At 35.5% G+C, this 20,753-nt stretch overlaps 1 protein-coding gene and 1 long non-coding RNA gene across 2 annotated transcripts in view; one reads left to right on the top strand and one right to left on the bottom strand.

Moving 5' to 3' along the window:
- Positions 1–20,753, bottom strand: part of LOC135364405 (uncharacterized) — a 155,452-nt gene that overhangs the window by 58,969 nt on the left and 75,730 nt on the right. The window lies entirely within an intron of this gene.
- Positions 1–20,753, top strand: part of PTPRQ (protein tyrosine phosphatase receptor type Q) — a 200,457-nt gene that overhangs the window by 135,929 nt on the left and 43,775 nt on the right. The window contains exons 31-35 of the mRNA XM_064590841.1: positions 3,184–3,342; positions 3,906–4,128; positions 5,775–5,848; positions 15,522–15,621; positions 18,510–18,638. Of these exons, the coding sequence (XP_064446911.1) occupies positions 3,184–3,342; positions 3,906–4,128; positions 5,775–5,848; positions 15,522–15,621; positions 18,510–18,638 (685 nt within the window). The remainder of the gene's footprint in view (positions 1–3,183; positions 3,343–3,905; positions 4,129–5,774; positions 5,849–15,521; positions 15,622–18,509; positions 18,639–20,753) is intronic.

Genomic DNA, 20,753 nt, shown 5'->3' with positions numbered 1-20,753 from the left:
GTCATTCGGGATACTTCCTCTTCCTGACTGAAAACATATATCCAATTGTGCTATCTCTCTAAAAATCTATAATAAAACCTGCAGAGAGATTAAAAAACTGAAGCGTTTGGACCTTTAGTAGAACACTTCTCTTTCTGAAGCAAAAAGTAACTTTTCTTAGTCTTTGGTAAGCACAGCAGAGCAGAGTGATCAAATGTGCTAGCTCTAGACTGAGTCTAGGGTCAAACTGCTGAGATTGAACCCTGGATTGGCCACTTGATATCTGCTTGACGTTAGGCAAGTGTCTTAACCTCTGTAAGCTTGTAAAATGCAGATAATGCTAGTTCCTACCTCCCAGATTGTTGTGAAGATTAAAAGAGATAATCTTTGAAAAACCCTTAGGACAGTGCCTGGAAACTAGTATTATTAAGAATAAGAAATATTCACTGTAAGATGAAGCTGGTAAGTTTTATCTTTTCATCAATGGTAGTTTATATAATTGTAATATTATTTAAAAGTATTAAGAGTTGCTTTCAATTCCAAACTACTTGGAATGTGCAAATGCATAAGCTCTTCAGAAACATCAGCTGTTTTACCAAATGACTTCATCAAGAAGAACTTATGTCATACCATCTTAATTTCTTTTTGTTATTCAGTGGCAGACAGGTAAGTGTGCAGGTAGCAATAGATGCATTATATTAATTCTTTTTTTTTTAAAGATTTTATTTATTTATTTGAGACAGAGAGAATGAGAGAGAGCATGAGAGGGAGGAGGGTCAGAGGGAGAAGCAGACCCCCCGCTGAGCAGGGAGCCCGATGCGGGACTCGATCCTGGGACTCCAGGATCATGACCTGAGCCGAAGGCAGTCGCTTAACCAACTGAGCCACCCAGGCGCCCTGCATTATATTAATTCTTTAGCAAAACTTGTTATGTCTATTGCTTTGATCAACCCCAGGTAGAGATGGTTAGTTCTGACTTTCCACTCCTTAGAGAGGACAGATAGACTCATAATCAGTTGTCTAGAAAAGAATATGTGAGTACTGTTGGCAGTGGTGAGGTGCCAGAGAAATACTTTTCTCCAGTAATATGCATGATTGTTTTTGGTAACATGGAGTGACACTGAATTAATAGTAGTCTCATTAAATTTGCATTTGACACATAATATACACTTGGGTAATCATATCCAGTGCCAGATTCCTCTAAATGGAAACCTTTTCTTGGGGACTCCCCAGTGGCCTGGCCGAAAGTTTCTCAGAACTCCCCGAAATCTGAGGATCTTCTTGCTGAATGCTTCCTTTCTTCTTCTCTCACGCAGGTATTAGACCTGTGATCTGTGCTCTGAAGGCTCTTGCCACCTACTCCTGTTCCCTGTTCCTTGACTCTTCATGGATATTTCCTCCAATAAACTTCCTACACATCTAATATTATTATAGCCTTTACATCTCAGAGGAGTGAGCTAAAGGATCAAGCCAAAAAGATTGGATTCAAATCTTGATCTTTCCCTTTTACAGCTATGTGACATAAGGCCATTTCCTCATCTATAACATGGAAATGGTATTGCCAGTTTTATGGCATTATTGAGAGGCTTTTAAAAAAATTTAATAAATATGGAAATTGAAGTTTGATTAAGCAGCTTGCTGTGTTTCAAACAGCTGGTGTATATGCATATAGCAATGAGATGAGATGAAACAAGCAGAGCTCCTACAGTTACTGATTTTGGAGATACTTGTATGCATTGGCAGTAAAATGTGAATTATCGTGGCACTTTCAGAAATTATTCTGGTAATATCCATTAAAGTTAAATATATGTATATCTTTTGTTCCAGAAACTCTGTTCTTGGAAATCTATTCCATAGAAACAAAAAGATTAGTACATAAGGCTAAATATACAAGGCTGGTTATGGCAGCACATGTTCAAAACCAAAAGGAAAAGTTCCTAGAATTCCCATTACTAGCTGAATGATTGAATAAATATGATGTTGTCACACCATGATATATACAACATAGTCGCTAAGAAGAATGAGTTAGCCCCATACTTGGTGACTTGGAAAGACTTATGTAAGTCATTTAAGTGAAAAAAGCAAAATGTGGAGTGATTATAATACATAATATAGCCCCATTAAAAAATCAAGCAGTGAGGGTGCCTGGGTGGCTCAGTTGGTTAAGCGACTGCCTTCGGCTCAGGTCATGATCCTGGAGTCCCGGGATCGAGTCCCGCATCGGGCTCCCTGCTCGGCGGGGAGTCTGCTTCTCCCTCTGACCCTCCCCCGTCTCATGCTCTCTCTCTCTCTATCTCATTCTCTCTCTCAAATAAATTAAAAAAAAAAAACCAACAACTTTCTATTCAATCTTCTCTCAATTAGCCTCCCTTCAAATACACCTGTATGTTGCTGCCCAATTAATATTCTCATGGCCCCATTCAAACATTTTCAATGGTTCTCTACTATCTATCAAACTATAAAAATTTTACCATAGAAATGAAGACATTCCGGGGCGCCTGGCTGGCTCAGTTGGTTAAGCGACTGCCTTCGGCTCAGGTCATGATCCTGGAGTCCCGGGATCGAGTCCCGCATCGGGCTCCCTGCTCGGCGGGGAGTCTGCTTCTCCCTCAGACCCTCCTCCCTCTCATGCTCTCTGTCTCTCATTCTCTCTGTCTCAAATAAATAAATAAATAAAATCTTTAAAAAAAAATCAAGCAGTGAGAATAATCCATTATGTATGACTTTATGTATTTTATATGGTTGTGTGAACATGGGGAAAAATATAGGAGTATATCATCCAAATGTTTGGCATGGATAAACTGTGGGAGGGATGCTATTATGACTAGAATAGAAATTGATGAATCAGCTAAAGGAAGTAAAAGAAAAAACCCACTAAAATATTAGTATGATTTAATACACTTACAAAAATTATATGGTGTGAGAGCATATATAATTTGAATTTTTTAATATGTGAAGAGGAGTCAGACACCTAAAAATCACACCTGGGCCCCATTATCTCAAGCCAGTATGAAATACATAATTAAAGCATCAAGAGATAATAATTGCTAAACATCTGTTGTAGTCAAACAAAACTGTTTCATTTGTTACTTGTTTGTCATCATTTTATCTATAAATCACCTGCATGAAATGAGAATTTAAATTTTTTTTCTTCTCTTCAGAAACAAAAAATCAATTGCAGTGATATTTCTTCTTTGTTTAAAGCTCCAGCACGACCAAAATCCAAACCAACCCCTATTTATGATGCCACAGGAAAACTGCTTGTGACTTCAACAACAATTACAATCAGAATGCCAATATGTTACTACAATGATGATCATGGACCAATTAAAAATGTACAAGTGCTTGTAACAGAAGCAGGGGGTATCATCAACTGTCAATTTACCTTGTTAAATTGTAGAGTATGAATTGTTGAATGCTAAAGAAGTTTCAGTTCAAAATTAGTAATATAAGGTTGACTACCCATTATCACACAACTGTTGAGCTTAATACAGTGTTAATATTATCATTAATTATACTAATCATTAATTTATACCTAAAATACTTGACTAAAATAAGACAAGCCATAGTTAAAATATGTGATTTATTTATTCATTCCATATACTGGTTGGATTGCTTGATTTTGACAAGATAGAGTCTTGACAGCTTCTTTGGAGGTATGAACAGGAGAGTTATCCTTGACCGAGAGATGTTCTTTCTGTCTCTGAGAAGTCATCCTCCACAATAAAGCCTAAAGAATCATGTGTGATGGGGCAAGATAGGGTTTCCTGTTTATCCAGGTAGACCAGATGAATCATCCCTGGTGGTTCACAGAGTTAAAGATGTTGCATCCAGATTTTCCTCATGTAATTATACAAATGCTCTTCAGAAATGTGAAAATATCTTCATATATTACTTGTAATTTTATCCTTTTTTTCTGAAAATAGCTCAGCATGATGGAAATGTAACAAAGTGGTATGACGCATATTTTAATAAACCAAGGCCGTATTTTACAAATGAAGGCTTTCCTAATCCCCCGTGTACGGAAGGAAAGGCAAAGTTCAGTGGCAATGAAGAAATCTACATCATTGGTGCTGATAATGCATGCATGATTCCTGGCAGTGAAGACAGAATTTGCAATGGACCTCTGAAACCAAAAAAGCAATACTTGTAAGTTTAGTTGATGTTTACTAATGCATCGTGGTAGCAAGCAAGGCGACATCTTTTATTCACCCATCTACCCATCCTTTCATCTTTCCAATAAGTGCGAGGCATCCATTATGTATCATGACCTGATACATGGTAAAGATCAACAAGACATTGTCCTTACCTTCCCTAAAAGTACAGTTCTATAGAGAAAGTAGGCAAGCTTAAAAGTAATTATGCTTTGATATGATAAGTGACATAAGGACAATATGAAAAACATGTAATTGGAGAACATGGGTAGGAGAATTGAATTCTTTCTGTAAAGGATAATGTGACTAACATAATATTTTGTGCTTTTCACTCATTATTTTGCAACACATGCTAATTTATGGGTTTTTAGAAACACTATCCTAGTCTTTTAGTTGACGACAACTTCAGTTTACCAGAGTTATAGCAATAATTTTCTCCTCTTTGTATTATTAAACCTCTCAATTAGTGACTGAAATATTTATAATTCACTTTAATATTTGTAATTTTGTGGATCATGATAATCTAATGTATTAAATACCACTGCTGATATTCTGGCTTTATTAAATGCTTTGCTAAATTAATCACTTGTCTCCTGTTAAATTGATTGTGTTATTTTTGTCATAAGACTATAATTTTTTAATCTTAAATTATTTAATTTCCAAAATATAATTTTTACTACCAAATTTGGAAAATGCAGCTAATTTCATGTTTGCCTGCTAGTTAAAGCATTATTAAATTCTTCATAAACATTCTAAGCTAACATTAGAAAAATAAAGAAGTCAGGCATTTGAAAAAAATAGAATGCTCTATCATCTATTAATAAGTACAGCTACTTTGGTTACTAAGCTATTGCCTGAAATTTAATTATCATAATAGGCAGTTATGAAAATGTTATACCACAAAATTTAATATTTATTCAAATATTATTTATTTTGCGTATTTTTCCAACACAGACTCTTCATATAATCAATAAAGTCGTAAGAATTTGAGAAGAATAGAGATTAAATTATAAACAAACTTATTAATGTAAGTTGGTTTTGTACTTTAAAATGCTTAGATGCCTATAATTTTTAAATAAGGTAAATTTCAGTTATCTCTGAAGATGTTAAAATCACCCATTCTGTAACCATTTTCTGTTTCTTATGTCATAAAAACATAGAAAGTGAAAATACGCTGGGCACACACAGAATTAAGAAGCATTTTGCTAACGTGAACAAAATAAGTTCTGTATGACCATTCTAAATCTAGGTCATTGGTATTTTCAAAAGTAGTTGAGGTATAACAGTTATTAAACTTTCTATTTGTAAAGTATGTTTGTGTAACACACTTTCACACAGACATGAAATAATTTCATCCAAATAAATCTATGAGGAATGTAATCTACTTCATCTGTTTAACCCGCTGACTACTCATGAGTCTGGCCAAACTTTTAATTACTCTCTTATATGCAGGATAATTATTCATCTCCCATAAAGATAAGACATATTGTTCTGATGGCAATTGATTTCCAAGTTTACATCTCATAAATACACTTTCTCTTGAATAAAAATGTGTATTTTTCATTGCTATTTGTTAAATTATTCATAGAAAAAAGTCATATATCATGCAAATTTTTGGTTTTTATTTTTTTTATTTCATAGATTTAAATTTAGAGCCACAAATATTATGGGACAATTTACTGATTCTGATTATTCTGATCCTGTTAAGACTTTAGGTAAGATATATTCTGCAATTTAATTTCATTGATAATCTCAACATGCTAATCATAGTTGTAACATTCATTAGTAAATATATTAATCCGTGACTGAATGTTCTCAAGTATAAATTCATTTCAGGGTTAATTAGCCTGACAAAGGAAAAAATACTATTTGTGATATTCTTTTAAGTGATGGATGTTCCATCTATTCAAATCTGGACATAGATTTCAAGATGGTATTAGTTCTATGCTAATGTGTACTAACATTATACTAAGCAAATATTTACTTGGATGTTTAATATATAATCTTATATGTAAAACATTTTTACCTAATAAAAAAGAAAAAGGTTTATGAAAATTTTCCTGAAATAATCTTAAAAACTAGAAACTTACCAACTTTTTAAAGTTTTATTTTCTTTCTAATCAAGTCTTAAGTGAGTTTTTTCAATTATACCCACCCAATCAGGCCTGAATAAACCATAAGTACAATATAGTCCAAAGCAAGTGTTTTCTTCCACCTCCTCCTCCTCCATCTTTACCATCATCATCTTCTAGACTCTTTGTATATAGTGACTGATGGACTCTTCACAACTGTCTTTTAATTGATACCAGTAGTTCTCAACCAGAGTGATTTTACTCTCCAGGGAATATGTAGCAATGTCTGTAGCCATATTTGGTTGTCACAATTATGGGGCCAAGCTACTGGCATTTAGTGGGCAGAGGCCAGGGAGGTTGCTGAGCATCCTATGTAGCATAGGACAATCTTTTCAGCAAAGAATTATTTAGTGCATAATGCCAAGAGTGCTGAGATGGAGAGAAGCTGTTAGGTGCTGTTAGCTCCATTTTATAGATGAGGAAACCAAAACCCAGTTTAAGTAATTAAGTGGCTCAACAATCTAGCACAGATTCCATAACCATTCCAGTACAATACAGGATTTAGACCTGGATTCAAAACTTGACTCTGCCACTTGAGAAAATAATTTCTATAGACCTCAGTTTCCTATTTAGAAAATGGCGGTGAGAGTGTCCACCTTGAAGATTTAAATAAAATAGCATATGTAAAGATACTAATATTTTATAGTTAGTAAAATTTTAAATACTTAATCACTTCTTTTGGGATAGGTTATAATCAAAGATCTTAGAAATATACTTTTTTGGGAGAAATTATTTCCCTAGGATTTCTCTAAGTACATTGCAGCTTCCAGTTTTCTCTGTATCAAGCTCTGAGAATGTGGACCTTTGTGTGCCGTTCAGATCCACAGTATAATGTGAGACGCAACAGATTTCAGTGGGAGTTGTGGCTGGAAGAAGATAGATTTTTCCATTATTCTCAGTTAGAAATTCTCCTCTGGTTGTGGAAGATTAATTATCTAATGAGTCAGTTTCTGCAACCTCTACTTAGTTAAGGAAATTTTCAATCTTGAAGAAATAAAGGGGCTCATGGTTTGCTACATAGATGTTATAGAGGAATAACATGAAATCTTTGGCTCTGTTGTCTTATTCCACAACACCAATGGTTTAATTAATTAATTGTACCCAGTAATTCAATCATTTTACAATTGGCTGACTAGACTTGTGGTTTTGAAATGGTGTGGAGTATTTCGTCATTTGATAGGTGAGTTGATCACACCCTGACACCACCGCGGTGAAGTAAATGTCTTGATGGCACCAACATTATTTCCTTTAGGTTAAGCATTCAGAAACTATTTACCACAGCAAAATGGTGATCCTGGTGTGTTTACTGATGCAAGATAAGAGACACAGACAAAGTGGATAGCTCATATATCTAATGGAGATGACATTTTGTAGGAGCAGAGCTAAAGATGTTGCCTTGCTGTGTAATTTTCTTGTGTGCTTATGTCTCTCATAGATTGCTGGTTTCATGCAGATTATTGATGTGAGAGTACATTATGTCAGTTCTCTGAGAGACGAAGTTACAACATCCAGGGTAATAGGAATGAAAAAAGGGGAAAGACAAGCATCAGAAACCATGATGTGCAGGGATGTGATTCCTCACATTCTGCCAAATGTCTTCCCTCTGGCTGAGGGTGGGTCTCAAGTAGAACTTTGGCTGCAGGTGGTCTCAAGGTGCTCCTCAGCAATGTTCTTTTTCTTCCTTACTCTCACAGCCAATTCAGTGGAATAAAATAATTAATTCTAGGAAGTAGCAGAAATACACCATCAGTTCTCTGGTTCCTTCTTTGAAATCATGACTATCCCCACCCCAGTCAACCAGGTACTAATGTTTGTGTGCCCTGGTAACAGCAGGAGTCTAAAGGGGATGCAAAATGTGGAACAAAGCACAGAGCATAGAATCTGGTCAAAATTAAGCACTGTTGAAACGTAGATTCAACATATAAGGTAGAAAGCCATTGGGTTGGTAAGAGGTGGTTACAAGGAAGGGTCCCATACATCTATGATCTAATTTTTCAGAGTTCATATATTATTTGTAGACCAGGGACATAAGGGCAGCCTTTCAAGCTCCTCCTTAGATTTTCTTCCATGGACTGTCTTCTGATAAATAATGGCACTATAGTCTTATTCTGGATTGACCACATGGAGTTCTGTTCTCAAGATAGTTATTTATAGTTAGTGAAACCATGACAGGCAGGAGTGGAGAAAATAATTAGAAGTGCCACCCTGAGTTGTGGTGAAATGAGATGTGCAGCTTTGGAGTATGGAATGGACCATTGGAGCAGAATTCCTCAATGTCTGGAAAAGTAGCTCAGTCATCTAGCTGGTTAATGGATTTACTACCATCAATTTCTGTCCTCACATTTTACCTGGAGATTGGATCTTACGGTTCTGTGGATATCAGATTCAGCTTGATGGGTCAGGCACCAAAAAGTACACTCCAGAAATGGCCCTGGTCCATGATTTGACATTAGTAAAAGACCATGGAGTCATAAGAGTTTTGGGGGGTAAAAAAACAAACATTGCCAAGGAAGAAGTAGTAGGACTCAAAAAGGAAATAAACTTGATTATTTCTACATTAGTCAGCGGCAAGAATGGTCTCATGGCTGTGAGAATGGGAGCAACCATATAATAAAATGCAATGATGTAATTACCCTGGCATCATCAGAATATTACAATGGATGTTTGAGTCCTTGTTTATCTCAAATATGTCATGTATTAGGATAGATGATACCATTTGCAACAGGCTAGAGGCTCCCAACATTCCTCACAAGCCTGCTGAGAACTTATGTGTGTATGTGATCTCAGACTTCAGTGAAAGAAGTGAAGAGCCCATCTAGGTCCTCAAACCACCCGTGGATATACATTCCTTCACTGGTATTTAGCATAGCACAGGCAGTGAGCTCCAAGCTAAGTAAAATCTTCAGGATTTAAGAGTCTTTGCAAGGCTGTCTTTTTAAGTTAGTATAGAGTGTACATTTCTAAGACAGACCATTTTGATAGTGGTTGGGCCTCTTACAGATACTATTATTTTGAAGTTAAAATTAGGGGCAAAAGAATCACCGTAGACTAATCAACTAAAAGGTTTAAGTTTATTGAAAAGGGTTAACAAAAGCACAAGTGAAGGGGCCAGGCAGGGCTTTGCTGAATAAGGATGAGTGTGTGGAAGAGGAGTTTGCACTTAGGGAAATCTTTATGACGTGTAGGAATAAACAGGGGAAATGACATATGGCATTATTTTAATCCTAAAGAAATACCTACAACTTATTTGATTTTGTTTTCACTCAGAATGAGCATTAACATTTTTACTAACAAAACTCATAAGAATCCTTCTTAAACTCTTTTTAAAAATCCTCTTTAGGCACATCAGTTTATGGAAACTGCTCGTAGGCAATGTTTTGATTACAAGGTTTAATTATAGAGGATTCCTGTGATTTGAAAACCAGACACTGCTTTCTGCACCTTACCGGGCTTCATTAAAGCTGAACAAGATGAAATCTTAAACCCCATGGCAAAGGCACTCTGTGATTGTTTTCTTTTGTCATAACACTTCTCATTTAATTACTGTGCTAACAATGAGAAGTTCCAATATGCTCATTTAGAAACAGAAATCGGGAGTCGCTATGTATTTTTTTTTCTTTTTTTTGCAGTGAAAGGATCACTTGCCCCCAAGACACCAGATGAATGAGGAAAGTTTTATGATATTAATTATTATTAATAATAATAATAATATGGTAATGTGGTGCTGAACCTCATAAACTTTGCAGTCAGACAGACATACTTCAGGCAGTATGGGCATATATTGAATTTATGTGGCCTTGGGTTTGTTACTTTAACAAATTAATTTCTGAAATCTTATTTCCAAAATGAAAATAATAATACCTACCTCATAAGCTAACTGGAAGATTAAATCAGATGAATGAATGACAAGTAAATATGAAATGTTTATTAATAAAGATAATTATTATTTTTTCCAAAGATTTTATTTGTTAGAGAGAGACATGGCGAGAGAGGGAACATAAGCAGGGGGAGTGGCAGGCAGAGGGAGAAGCAGGCTCCCCGCTGAACAGGGACCCCCCCCCTGCAATGCGGGACTCAATCGCAGGGTTCTGGGATCATGACCTGAGCCAAAGGCAGATGCTTAACCAACTGAGCCACCCAGGCGTCCCAATAAAGAGAATTATTCATGTGCCAAGGCTTTTATGAATATTTTTATATATAACCCCACGTATTCTTCACAACCCTATTAACATAACCCCCTATTTATGGGTGTCCTCAATTTATTGGTAAGAAATCGGAAGGATGGGTCTTTTAACAACTTGCCCGAGGTTACAGAGCTAGGACAGGGCAGCACCAGCTTTTAGATCCAGGCAGGCTGACTCCAGTCAGTGCTGTGCTAGTAACTGCTGTATGCATTGCCTGGAAATCGCTCAGTGTCTGAGTCGGTTGCAGTTGCACTGCTCTTGGTGAGTTTTCTGCTCCCACAGACTTCCTATCCTTGCTGTACCCTTTTCTCTTCCCAACATTTTTAATTACTTCCAGCTGTTTTCTTATCATCATTTCCTCTTAGCTTTTGGAGATTAGCGTTCACACATGAGTATGCTCTACTTTTGCACATAAAGATACAAAAATTCCTTTTTGTTTTTTTTTTAGCAATGAATAAGTGTTTCCTTACACCCTGGAAACCACTGTTTATTGTCTACTTTTAATATTTTGCCAAACTGATGCATGAAAATAATATGTCTAGGGCATTTTATTTTATTTTATTTTATTTTATTTATTTGAGAGAGAATGAACACCAGTGTGGGGAGAACAGAGGGAGAGGGAGAAGCAGGCTCCCTGCTGAGTAAGGAGGCCAATGCAGGGCTCGATCCCAGGACCCCAGGACCAGAGCCACAGGCAGATGCTTAACTGACTGAGCCACCTAGGTGCCCCTAGTGTGTTTTAACTTACATTTCTTCAGTTATGAAATTGAGTGACTTTTAATAAATTCTTTGTTCAGTACTTGAATATCTGGATGAATAGTATTGTCCAAAAGAGAAGAAGAGATCCTTATACTTAAGTTCTGTTATAACAACTTGTTTTCTTTTAAGATTAATAATAATATTAGAAGATCTTTCACATGACATACATCTATATCAAGAGCCAGATATGTCCTATGAGCTTTATAACTCATTTAATTCAGCTTCTTCTTAGAGTTATAAAACTGGCTTAAATCAGATTTCAATCAAAACACAGGAAATTTAGTGCTTTATAATTATGTTTGCTTAATTACAGCAGTACATTTTATTATGCAAATAAAGCATAATTTAATGTGACCTTTCTTAGGACTTTAAGTCTAGTCAGGAAATTACTTCTGCTTATTACAGAGAGAATCATGTTTATATTTTCAAGTGAAAGAATTCCATTTTCTATGGAAGGATTTGGAGAAGTGACTTCATTTTGGATGGTAATTCTCTGTGGGTATATGCATAACAGTGAATCAGAGTTTGTACTGGACAGTCATGGTACACTTTGTCCTTTCCTACTAGTACATTTGTAATACATGTACCCAAAAGGATTACATACTGTTTATTAATACATTGTATGTCATTTCCTCACTTCACTTGGCTAGTACTTTGAAATGGTAATCTAATCTGAAACATTTTTCTGTGGTCTATGAAACCATTTTTACCCCCAACTGGGTTCTAAGGTCCAGTGATTCAGTATTACCTGATAAAGAACATTCTTTATTCATCTTCATGTATTTCCTTTCCTATGCACATCCAATTAGAGTCAGCATGTGAAAATTCATAAAACAAGTCATTCACATGTTAATATATTTTAAAAAGGGGTATCTAAAATACTGTATGAGCTAATTGCTGCTTTATAGTCTCCTAAACTTAGCTGGAGATCTAGATAACCATGAAACTCTGGCAACTATTTTTAAGATTCAGTATTCATTCGAATCTAACCAGGCAAAATAGCCATAGGAACCCTTTCCTATTGTTAATATTTCATAAGCACCAACCCAGGGAAAAAAGATAAAACACTAATTCTTGCATGATATACAGGTAGTTAACCTATTTTATTTTGTCACTTAACTTTTGTACTTTTTACAGTAAAATTATAAATTATAACTCATATAACTTAAAAATGGTTACAATTATAATAGTTGTTTCTAAGTAAATGATAAATATCTTGCATTTCTTATTTGTTTCAATGCTTGATCTTCAACCTGAAAATTTTTAGTATCTATTTCAAAACCAATATTTATATTCATTAGTAAATTTAGCAAATATTTATTGAGTATTTATTATGTATCTGGTATTATTCTCAGAACGGGGAATACAGTTTTAAATAAAACGAAGACTCCTGTCTTTACATTCTGGACAGACAATGAATAATGAGGATCATAAATAAGTTTATTATAAGATATATTAAAGTCTGATAAGAGCAATGGAGAAAAAAAGTAGAACGGAGTGCAGAGGATGTAGAAGGGGGGAAGGCAGAAGTGAGGAAGTTGGAGCTTTTGATTTTAAATAGGATGATGTCTTAGTCTGCTTAGTCTAGCATAACAAATTACCATATAGGCTGTGTGGCTTAAACAACAGAAATTTTGCTCACAGTTCTGGATGCTAGAAGTCTAAGAACCCCAAGTTCCAGTAAGTTTGTTATGTGGTGAGGGCTCTCTTCCTGGCTGGCAGAAGGCCTCCTTCTTGCTGTGTTCTCATAGGACCTTTCCTCAGTACATGTGCTCAGAGGGAGAGAGCTAGCTTTCTGGTGTCTCTTGTTATAAGAATACTAAGTCTATTGGATTGGGGCCCAGCCCTTATGACCTCATTTAATGTTAGTTACTTCCTAATTCCAAATACAGTCACACTGAGAGGCTAGGGCATCAACATAAGAATTTTGGAGGGACACGTGTATTTGGTCCGTTTGGGCTTCATTGAGAAGGTGATATTTGAGCAAACTCTTGAAGGTTATGAAGTGGCTACTCAGACAGATACACAAGAGAAATACCTTTCCAAGCACAGGTAGAAGCTGGTGCAAATGCCCCATGACCTGGTATGTTCCAAGAGCAACAGGGAGGCCAGTCTGGCTCCAGCGGAGTGAGGAAGGTGGAAATTGAAGGGGAAGTCAGAGAGATAACAGGGAGTCAGAGAGTTAATGAGGGACCAGATCACAGAGGCCATTGGAAGGACTTTGGCTTTTCCCTGTGAGAGATGAGGAGGATTTTAAGTAGAAAGGTAATATTTTAAAAAGGATTACTCTTCCTGCTATTAAAAATAGATGGGAAGAGGACAAGGGTGACTACAAGAAGACTTGTTAGGTGTCTATACAATAATTCATGCAAAACAGGGTGGTGGCCTGGCTCAGGATTCTGGCAGCAGAGGGGATGAAAAATGAATACAGCATACACAAAGTTTTGAATAGTATAATGAACCCCCAAATACTTACTAATTAAATGTAATAATTTTTAACATTGTGTTACATTTGTTTTATTTATGCATTTGTTCTTTTATTTCTGAAGTATTTTAAAGTAAATCACACAAAGCATTATATTCCACTATTTAGTATGTTTCTCTAATAAGAACATTTCTATTGTCTCAGTTAAATAAAATTAATGATAAATCCTTAATATTATATAATACTCTATATAAATCATCTTCTGTTTCTTTTTCCTTCATAGTATGTCTGAATCAGGACCCCAATAAGAGGTTCATATATTATTTTTATTGTTGTGTCTCTTACTCTCTTTTATTCTTCCTCTTTTTTCCCCCTATGCCATAGATTCATTAAGGCAAACACATGAGTTGTTCTATAGGAGGTCCCATATTCTGAATCTGTTTGATTCCTTTCTCTTGGTATGATTTTATTTTTTTCCTCCTTCTTCTACTTCTTATAAATTAGAAATAAGATCTAAAGGTTTGAATATTCACAATTAACATTTTCAGCAAGGGTGTTTTGCAGGTGTTGCTGCCTAGATTAAAACACCTCTCATCAGGAGGCATATAACATCTGGTTGTCACATTTCAATGATGTTAAAATTGATCAGTGAGTTTTAGTTGTCATAACAGCATGATCCTTCATTGGAAAGTTGGTTTTTTCCCCCCTTGTTATAACTAGCAAATAATCTGTAGGATGATAGTCTAGTGTCCTGTTGATATCTGATTCCCTGTCAACCTTCCTTTTTATCATTGAGGATAGATTTATGCTTGTTACCTAAATCAATTACTTTATTAGGAGTGAAAAACTAATTTCTAATTGTATTAGTCCTTCCACACTTATTAAATGGAGCTCTCCTCTAAAGAAGTGCTTTATTGCCTTGAGTAGGACTATTTTTTTAATTCATAAAATACAGTTCATATGAGAAAGCTAGGAAAAATTGCTTAATTTTTTCCCTTTAAGTATAAATTTTTAAAATAAGAAAATGGCAGTCTGGCTATAACCAGTGCTTACAAATTAAAAGTTTGTATATTTTTTATTTCTCTTTCATTGAATAATACTAGAACTTGTGGATTTTTATATATTGAATCTATTTCCACCAATTTCAGTTTTTATTCATCATAAAATTTAAGCTGTTCCCTCTTTGACCAGTAGGAACTTCTGCAAGATGATCCTTTCTTCTTTCCATACCATTAGACTTTGATAGCTTCTTAGCTCTCTGGCCCCTCTAGATGTCCCAAATTCCTTTTGTTTTCTAATCACACTTTGGAATTACTATCTCTCCAAGTTTCCCTAGTTTCTTTTAAAGAGAAGTATGTGTATCTTGAAGATAGAGGCAAGAAGATTTCCTAGGAGATTGTGGATGTGTTCTATGAGAGAAAGAGAGTCAAATATGACTGCAGAGTTTTTGGACTGAGCAACTAGATCAATGAAGTTGTCGTTAACTAAGAGGTAGAAAGATGCAGTTGAAAGGAAGGAATTATAGGAGTTCAGCTTTGGATATGATTTGAAATTTTAATTACAGTTCTAAATAAAGATATTTAGTAAGCAAAGTGGATATTCACATCTGGAGTTCGATAGATAGCAATTAAGTAGTCATCATTTAAGATGAAAATTAAAACCACGAGACTGCATGGGCTCACTAAGGTGGTGAGTTTAGATAGCAAAAAGAAGAGGTCCAAGGGCTGAGCCCCGATTTAGAAGATCTAGGAGAAGAAGGGGAACAAACATATATGTACACTTTCTTAGCATTCTTGAGAAACATTCCAAGAAAATATTTTTCTGTGTTTTGAGACCCAACTAGTATTTCCTAATAATAATCAATAATAATGTTCTTTGTCCTCTTCAGGTGAAGGACTTTCTGAAAGAACTGTAGAAATTATTCTCTCAGTCACTTTGTGTATCCTTTCGATCATTCTTCTTGGGACAGCTATTTTTGCATTTGCAAGGTAAAATTTATTTATACTCACTTTCCTAAGATGCTTTATAGACATTATTCAGTCATTGTCCAATCAGGAGACAGAAGCCACAATAATAGTCACTTGAATGGGGAGTATTTAATTTAAAAAAATTGCTAACTAGTAGAAATAGTTAACAACTATAAGGGGTTAAAGAACTCTAAAGGGTCCAGAAGTAGCAAGTACGACAAAATGGCTGCTCTCTCAAGGCTGAGGAAGAATGGACAGTAAAGGAACTAAGAACCAGAAGAAGTCTCACTCCAAAAGTTTGACATGGAATGTCTACCACAGGCACATGCAGCCGGTCACCTATCAGCGGGCAAAGAAGATGACAGAGGGAAGGGGCTGGAGCTGTTCTCTAGAAGCTAATCATCATTAATCGAGGATAGGCAGGCTGGAATTGGTCTGTAGAAACAGCCCATCTTGCTGAATAATGTGGGGGTGCTGAGCTATTGGAATGGTTCACCAATGGGAAGAGCATCCACTTTGGAGGCAGCTAGCACTCATCCAGGTGGGCTGCTGGGCTTCCACATGAATAATAATCATGCAGCACTGGAACACACCAGGGAAGTATCTCCCTGTCCCTCTGCCCTTGAAGATCACTGTGGTATCCTCTGTTGACAAAGCTGAGCATCCCAGCAGCCGGCAAAGGGGAAGTATAGAGTCTAGCTCCAATATCACAGAGTGGGGCAAAGAAGAGCAGGTTTGCTTTGTTTTGTTTTAATTTTATTATGTTATGTTAATCACCATACATTATTACATCATTAGTTTTTGATTCATTGTTTGCGGATAACACCCAGTGCTCCATGCAGAACATGCCCTCTTCAATACCCATCACCAGGCTAACCCATCCTCCCACCCCCCTCCCCTCTAGAACCCTCAGTTTGTTTTTCAGAGTCCATCATCTCTCATGGTTCATCTCCCCCTCTGATTTCCACCCCCTTCATTCTTCCCCTCCTGCTATCTTCTTCTTCTTCTTCTTTTTTTTTTTTTAACATATATTGTATTATTTGTTTCAGAGGTACAGATCTATGATTCAACAGTCTTGCACAATTCACAGCACTCACCATAGCACATACCCTCCCCAATGAGCAGGTTTAAAACTGAGAGATAATAAAGTGATAACACAAAAGCAGAAGGTTTTCTCGGATTTCTGCACTTTAAAAAATAATTTAAAACTGATAGGTTTAATGAAAAATATTTTAATCAGGTTTAAATCTTAAAGTTTATACAGAAGAGATCATTTTTACAATCAGGACAACACTTTGAAGATGTCCAACTTCCTTACATGGTGGGCCCCTTCTTCCTGTTTACTTTACCAACAAGTCTGTACTTCATTTTCCAAGGGTCCCTTTAAATTCCCAGTATCAGCCTCCTAATTCCCTTCCTGTTTACAGGGTCTCAGGGGAAATCTTAGTTGTGGTCCTAAAATCTGGCTTCATAAAGTAGATTTCTGAGTTAAAGGGACCTTATATTTGCAAAGGTAACCACGACACTAATTTCCTAAGTAGCTCAGTAGGCTGTTTTTATTTTATTTGAAGAAGGTGGTCCCATATTCTGTATGCCATGCATCATCTCTTTCACCTTGAATCTCTTAAATCATCATTTTGATGGATAATTTGAAGAGCTGTTGAAACAAGTATTTTTCTTATGCTGCATACTGTTCTCAGATTCCTCCCAGAGATAGTGAGAGAAAGTCATTATTCTAGGCATTTTTAGGGATAGATTGTTTAAGATATCTTCCTTGTACCTGAAGGGCATGCTTTGGCCATATTCATATTGTTCCTTGCTCTAAAATCTTTTCTGACTTTTCATCTCCTTACAGGATAAACTCCTGATGTGGATAAGAAATTCTCTCCTCTTATTCCCTACAACCTCCTAACATACTTCTCTTTGGCCAAATGGGTCTCTTCTCACCTGAATGTTCCTTAGGCTTTTCTACAACTCTGCTTTTATACGGTCAATCAGAAATGTGCTTCCTCCTCCTTCTCGTTCTGGAACACTCAAATCAGATCTCACTTTTTTACTTCCTGACAATACTAGTAGTTGTCCTATGAATTGGAATTTGGAATTTTTTTCTTTTTATTGCTTTTTCTACATTTAGATCTTGCTTCTCAACTAAACTGTAATGTTCTTGGATAGGAACCATATTTTATACTTTCTTTTCCATCCTTAATAATTCATATTACATAATAAATGTTTGAAATGTAAAAGATAGCATAGCTAATATCACTTTGTAATTACCATACTGTGTCATAGAAAAATAATCATGTAAATGGCTTAAAAATGAAAGGACTTGGATTTGATTCTCAGATTCATGTGATTTTTATTTTTGAACTTGAATTTTCTGAATATAAATAAAGATAACATTATATGCTGTACAATATTTTTATAAAAAGCCTATGAGACAATTTAAAACATATTTCTATGCATTTTCATGAATGTAGAAATGTCTCGTGTATATAAAACAATGGAACATGGTCTTTTACCGCTGGTGCTGGTAGCAATGAGCTGGTTCCACTTTGGCATACTTTCTCTTTATGACAAATCTAGAGACAGCTATCGGGAGGAAAAACAAGCTCACAGCTTCAATTTCATTTGCCCTGTAGTTTAAGTTTGCCAGTGGCCCAGGCCTTGATCAACTGATTCTCATTAAAATTTGAAACTTCAACAAAGCAACATCTTAAAGGAATATAGTAGAATTAGCTTTTATGGAATTAAAACAGGAAAAATAAGTTGAGTACCTATAAATTTGCACCATATTCAGAGATGTGACCCCAACAAAGAAATTATTTGACTGATATCTAAAAACAAAAGGAAACTTAATTTTATATGCTTTCTATGGTATTTCCTTTTTGGGCTTTACTACACTTTTTTAGAATTCGACAGAAGCAGAAAGAAGGTGGCACATACTCTCCTCGAGACGCAGAAATTATTGACACTAAATTCAAGCTGGATCAGCTCGTCACTGTGGCAGACCTGGAACTGAAGGACGAGAGATTAACGCGGTGAGCACACTCCTCTTGGCGAACAGTGGTTCAGAGGGCCTGGAGCCATGACCCTATTCTGACCTATGCTTGTTGGAAGTGTTTGTGGGGCTCCTATTTACACAGGTCATAGAGATCTTCTTTCAAAGAGTGACCTCCATCTTCTGCACACTTCTCACTGGTGCTCGGAGAATCACTTAATCTTCCTCATGCTTTGGGTTCAATATGAACCTCGGACTATAACGTTCAACCAAGCTCTTTTTTTTTTCCTGAGACAAATATTTTTACACATGAAACCTTTAAAATCATGTTTAATAATTCACTTCATATGATAGATTTCTTTTATATTGGATTTTCTGGAAGTGTCCATATTTTTAATCACAAGTTTAATTAAATTTGTAACGACTTGATGTTGTTTATATCATTTTTATAAAAGCCTCATAGCTCCTTATTTTAGTATGAAATTACATTAAAAATCTAACTTGTGTATTAACACTTTATTTTTTACTTGCTTAGTATTTAAAAATTAAATACAAAGTAAACAATTACCTTTGGGAAGAAAAGCATGGCATCAGTATGTATTGGAAATAGTAAAGGTGCTTAATTTTAAAGAGTAAATATTTTAAGTCCTTTTGAAATCATTATAAATCATTCACAATGTTGACACATTTGAAAAACTTGTCTACTAAGATAATTCATCAAATTCTTAATAAAAACTGTCATCAGGCCATCATAGCAAGTTTAGATTCTTATAAGATGCAATATTTTGTGATGCTTATAAGCACATGACAGTTTTTACAAAGTACATGAACAACTCTGCTAGGCTTTAAAAAACTATTATTAACTCTGGAAATACGCCATGAAGGTTCTTGAACTTAAAAGGGGGTTGTTTATAGTTGTCATTTAGCAAAGCTGGTCTTTACCTAATAGATTGACTTTGAAAGAGTATTTCCAGCATGCCTAAAAATATCAAATATGTGTTACAGAGGGAAGTGTCATCTGATAAGCAGGGGCCTTCCAAATACTGCAAAATGAAAGTCATTCAGTGTTATCACTAAATTACAAGGAAATTTGTTCTGTTAAAGAGGTAAACTTACTCTTTATATTTAGATATTTACCTTTGTTTATATTCTAATAGAGGTTGTTTCTATGGATACAACAAAATGGATAGTATTCCAAAGACCATATGGAAGAAGGTTATCTATTATCCAGGACATAGTTTTCCACATTAGAAATGTTATGTATGAAAGAGCAATAGATTTGCAGGGTAACCTGCCAGAGTTAACCACATCTTAGGAGCAATAGAGCATTCCAATATTAGGCTATGTCTTGGTCCTTAAAAGGGTCATCCTGTGTAGTAAAAGGAAGTTTCTTCTCCTTTCCCCCTGCGGGCCAACTGAATTTCTGTAGTATTCTCTCAACTCCCTTTCTCAATGTTTGTACCACCTCCACAGGCCTGGAGTCTCAGTGTCTTCTAACACCCAAAAGTACAAGAGACAACACGTCAAATCTCTCAGTGCAATTAATTTTAGTTGTTTGAACGATTTAGTTGAATCTGTTCATACTAAAATGTTCTAAGTGTCCAAACACTTATAGGGGCAGTTTTTTAAAAGAATCTTTATTAATATCCCAGAAGTCCTTAGTAAGTAGATCTTTAGGAAGAGATAAGACGTAACAAAGTGAAAAAAGCCAGTCAGTATTAAAATGCTCTTTATCAAGGAGGTTATCATTCTAGGCAGGCTGTGCTGAGGTTAGATTCCCTAAGCTCTGTGTGTTTTCACAGCTTGCCCTTTCCTGCATTTCTGAACACAGCCATTATCTAAAAGCTGGAAGATTTTTTTTTTAACAGTGACTGTCATGGCAGCTAATGGAAAAGATGGATAAGGACTGCATAGATTGTTTATTATTGGTTTTTTATAAATCAGGGACTGCCTTATTTAATCTTGATTCCTAATTATTTCTTTTCCTGCTTCCATGTTTATTTATGTATATGTGGATTTATTTGTAAAATGATGTATAAGTGTCTTTCAGGTATATTTCAAATAATATTTATTTTTGCACATAGGTCATAAGTATGTATTACCCCCAATAATAGTAAAGTTGGAAATTTTAGTTTCTATGATTTTTATTTTCTCA

This window comes from Mirounga angustirostris, unplaced genomic scaffold (genome assembly GCF_029215605.1).
Source record: "Mirounga angustirostris isolate CCGP_5_RB_7025 unplaced genomic scaffold, mMirAng1.0.hap1 SCAF_5, whole genome shotgun sequence".
Lineage (NCBI taxonomy): Eukaryota > Metazoa > Chordata > Mammalia > Carnivora > Phocidae > Mirounga > Mirounga angustirostris.
Note: the sequence above shows the minus strand (reverse complement) of the source record. Positions and strands in the feature narration are given on the sequence as shown.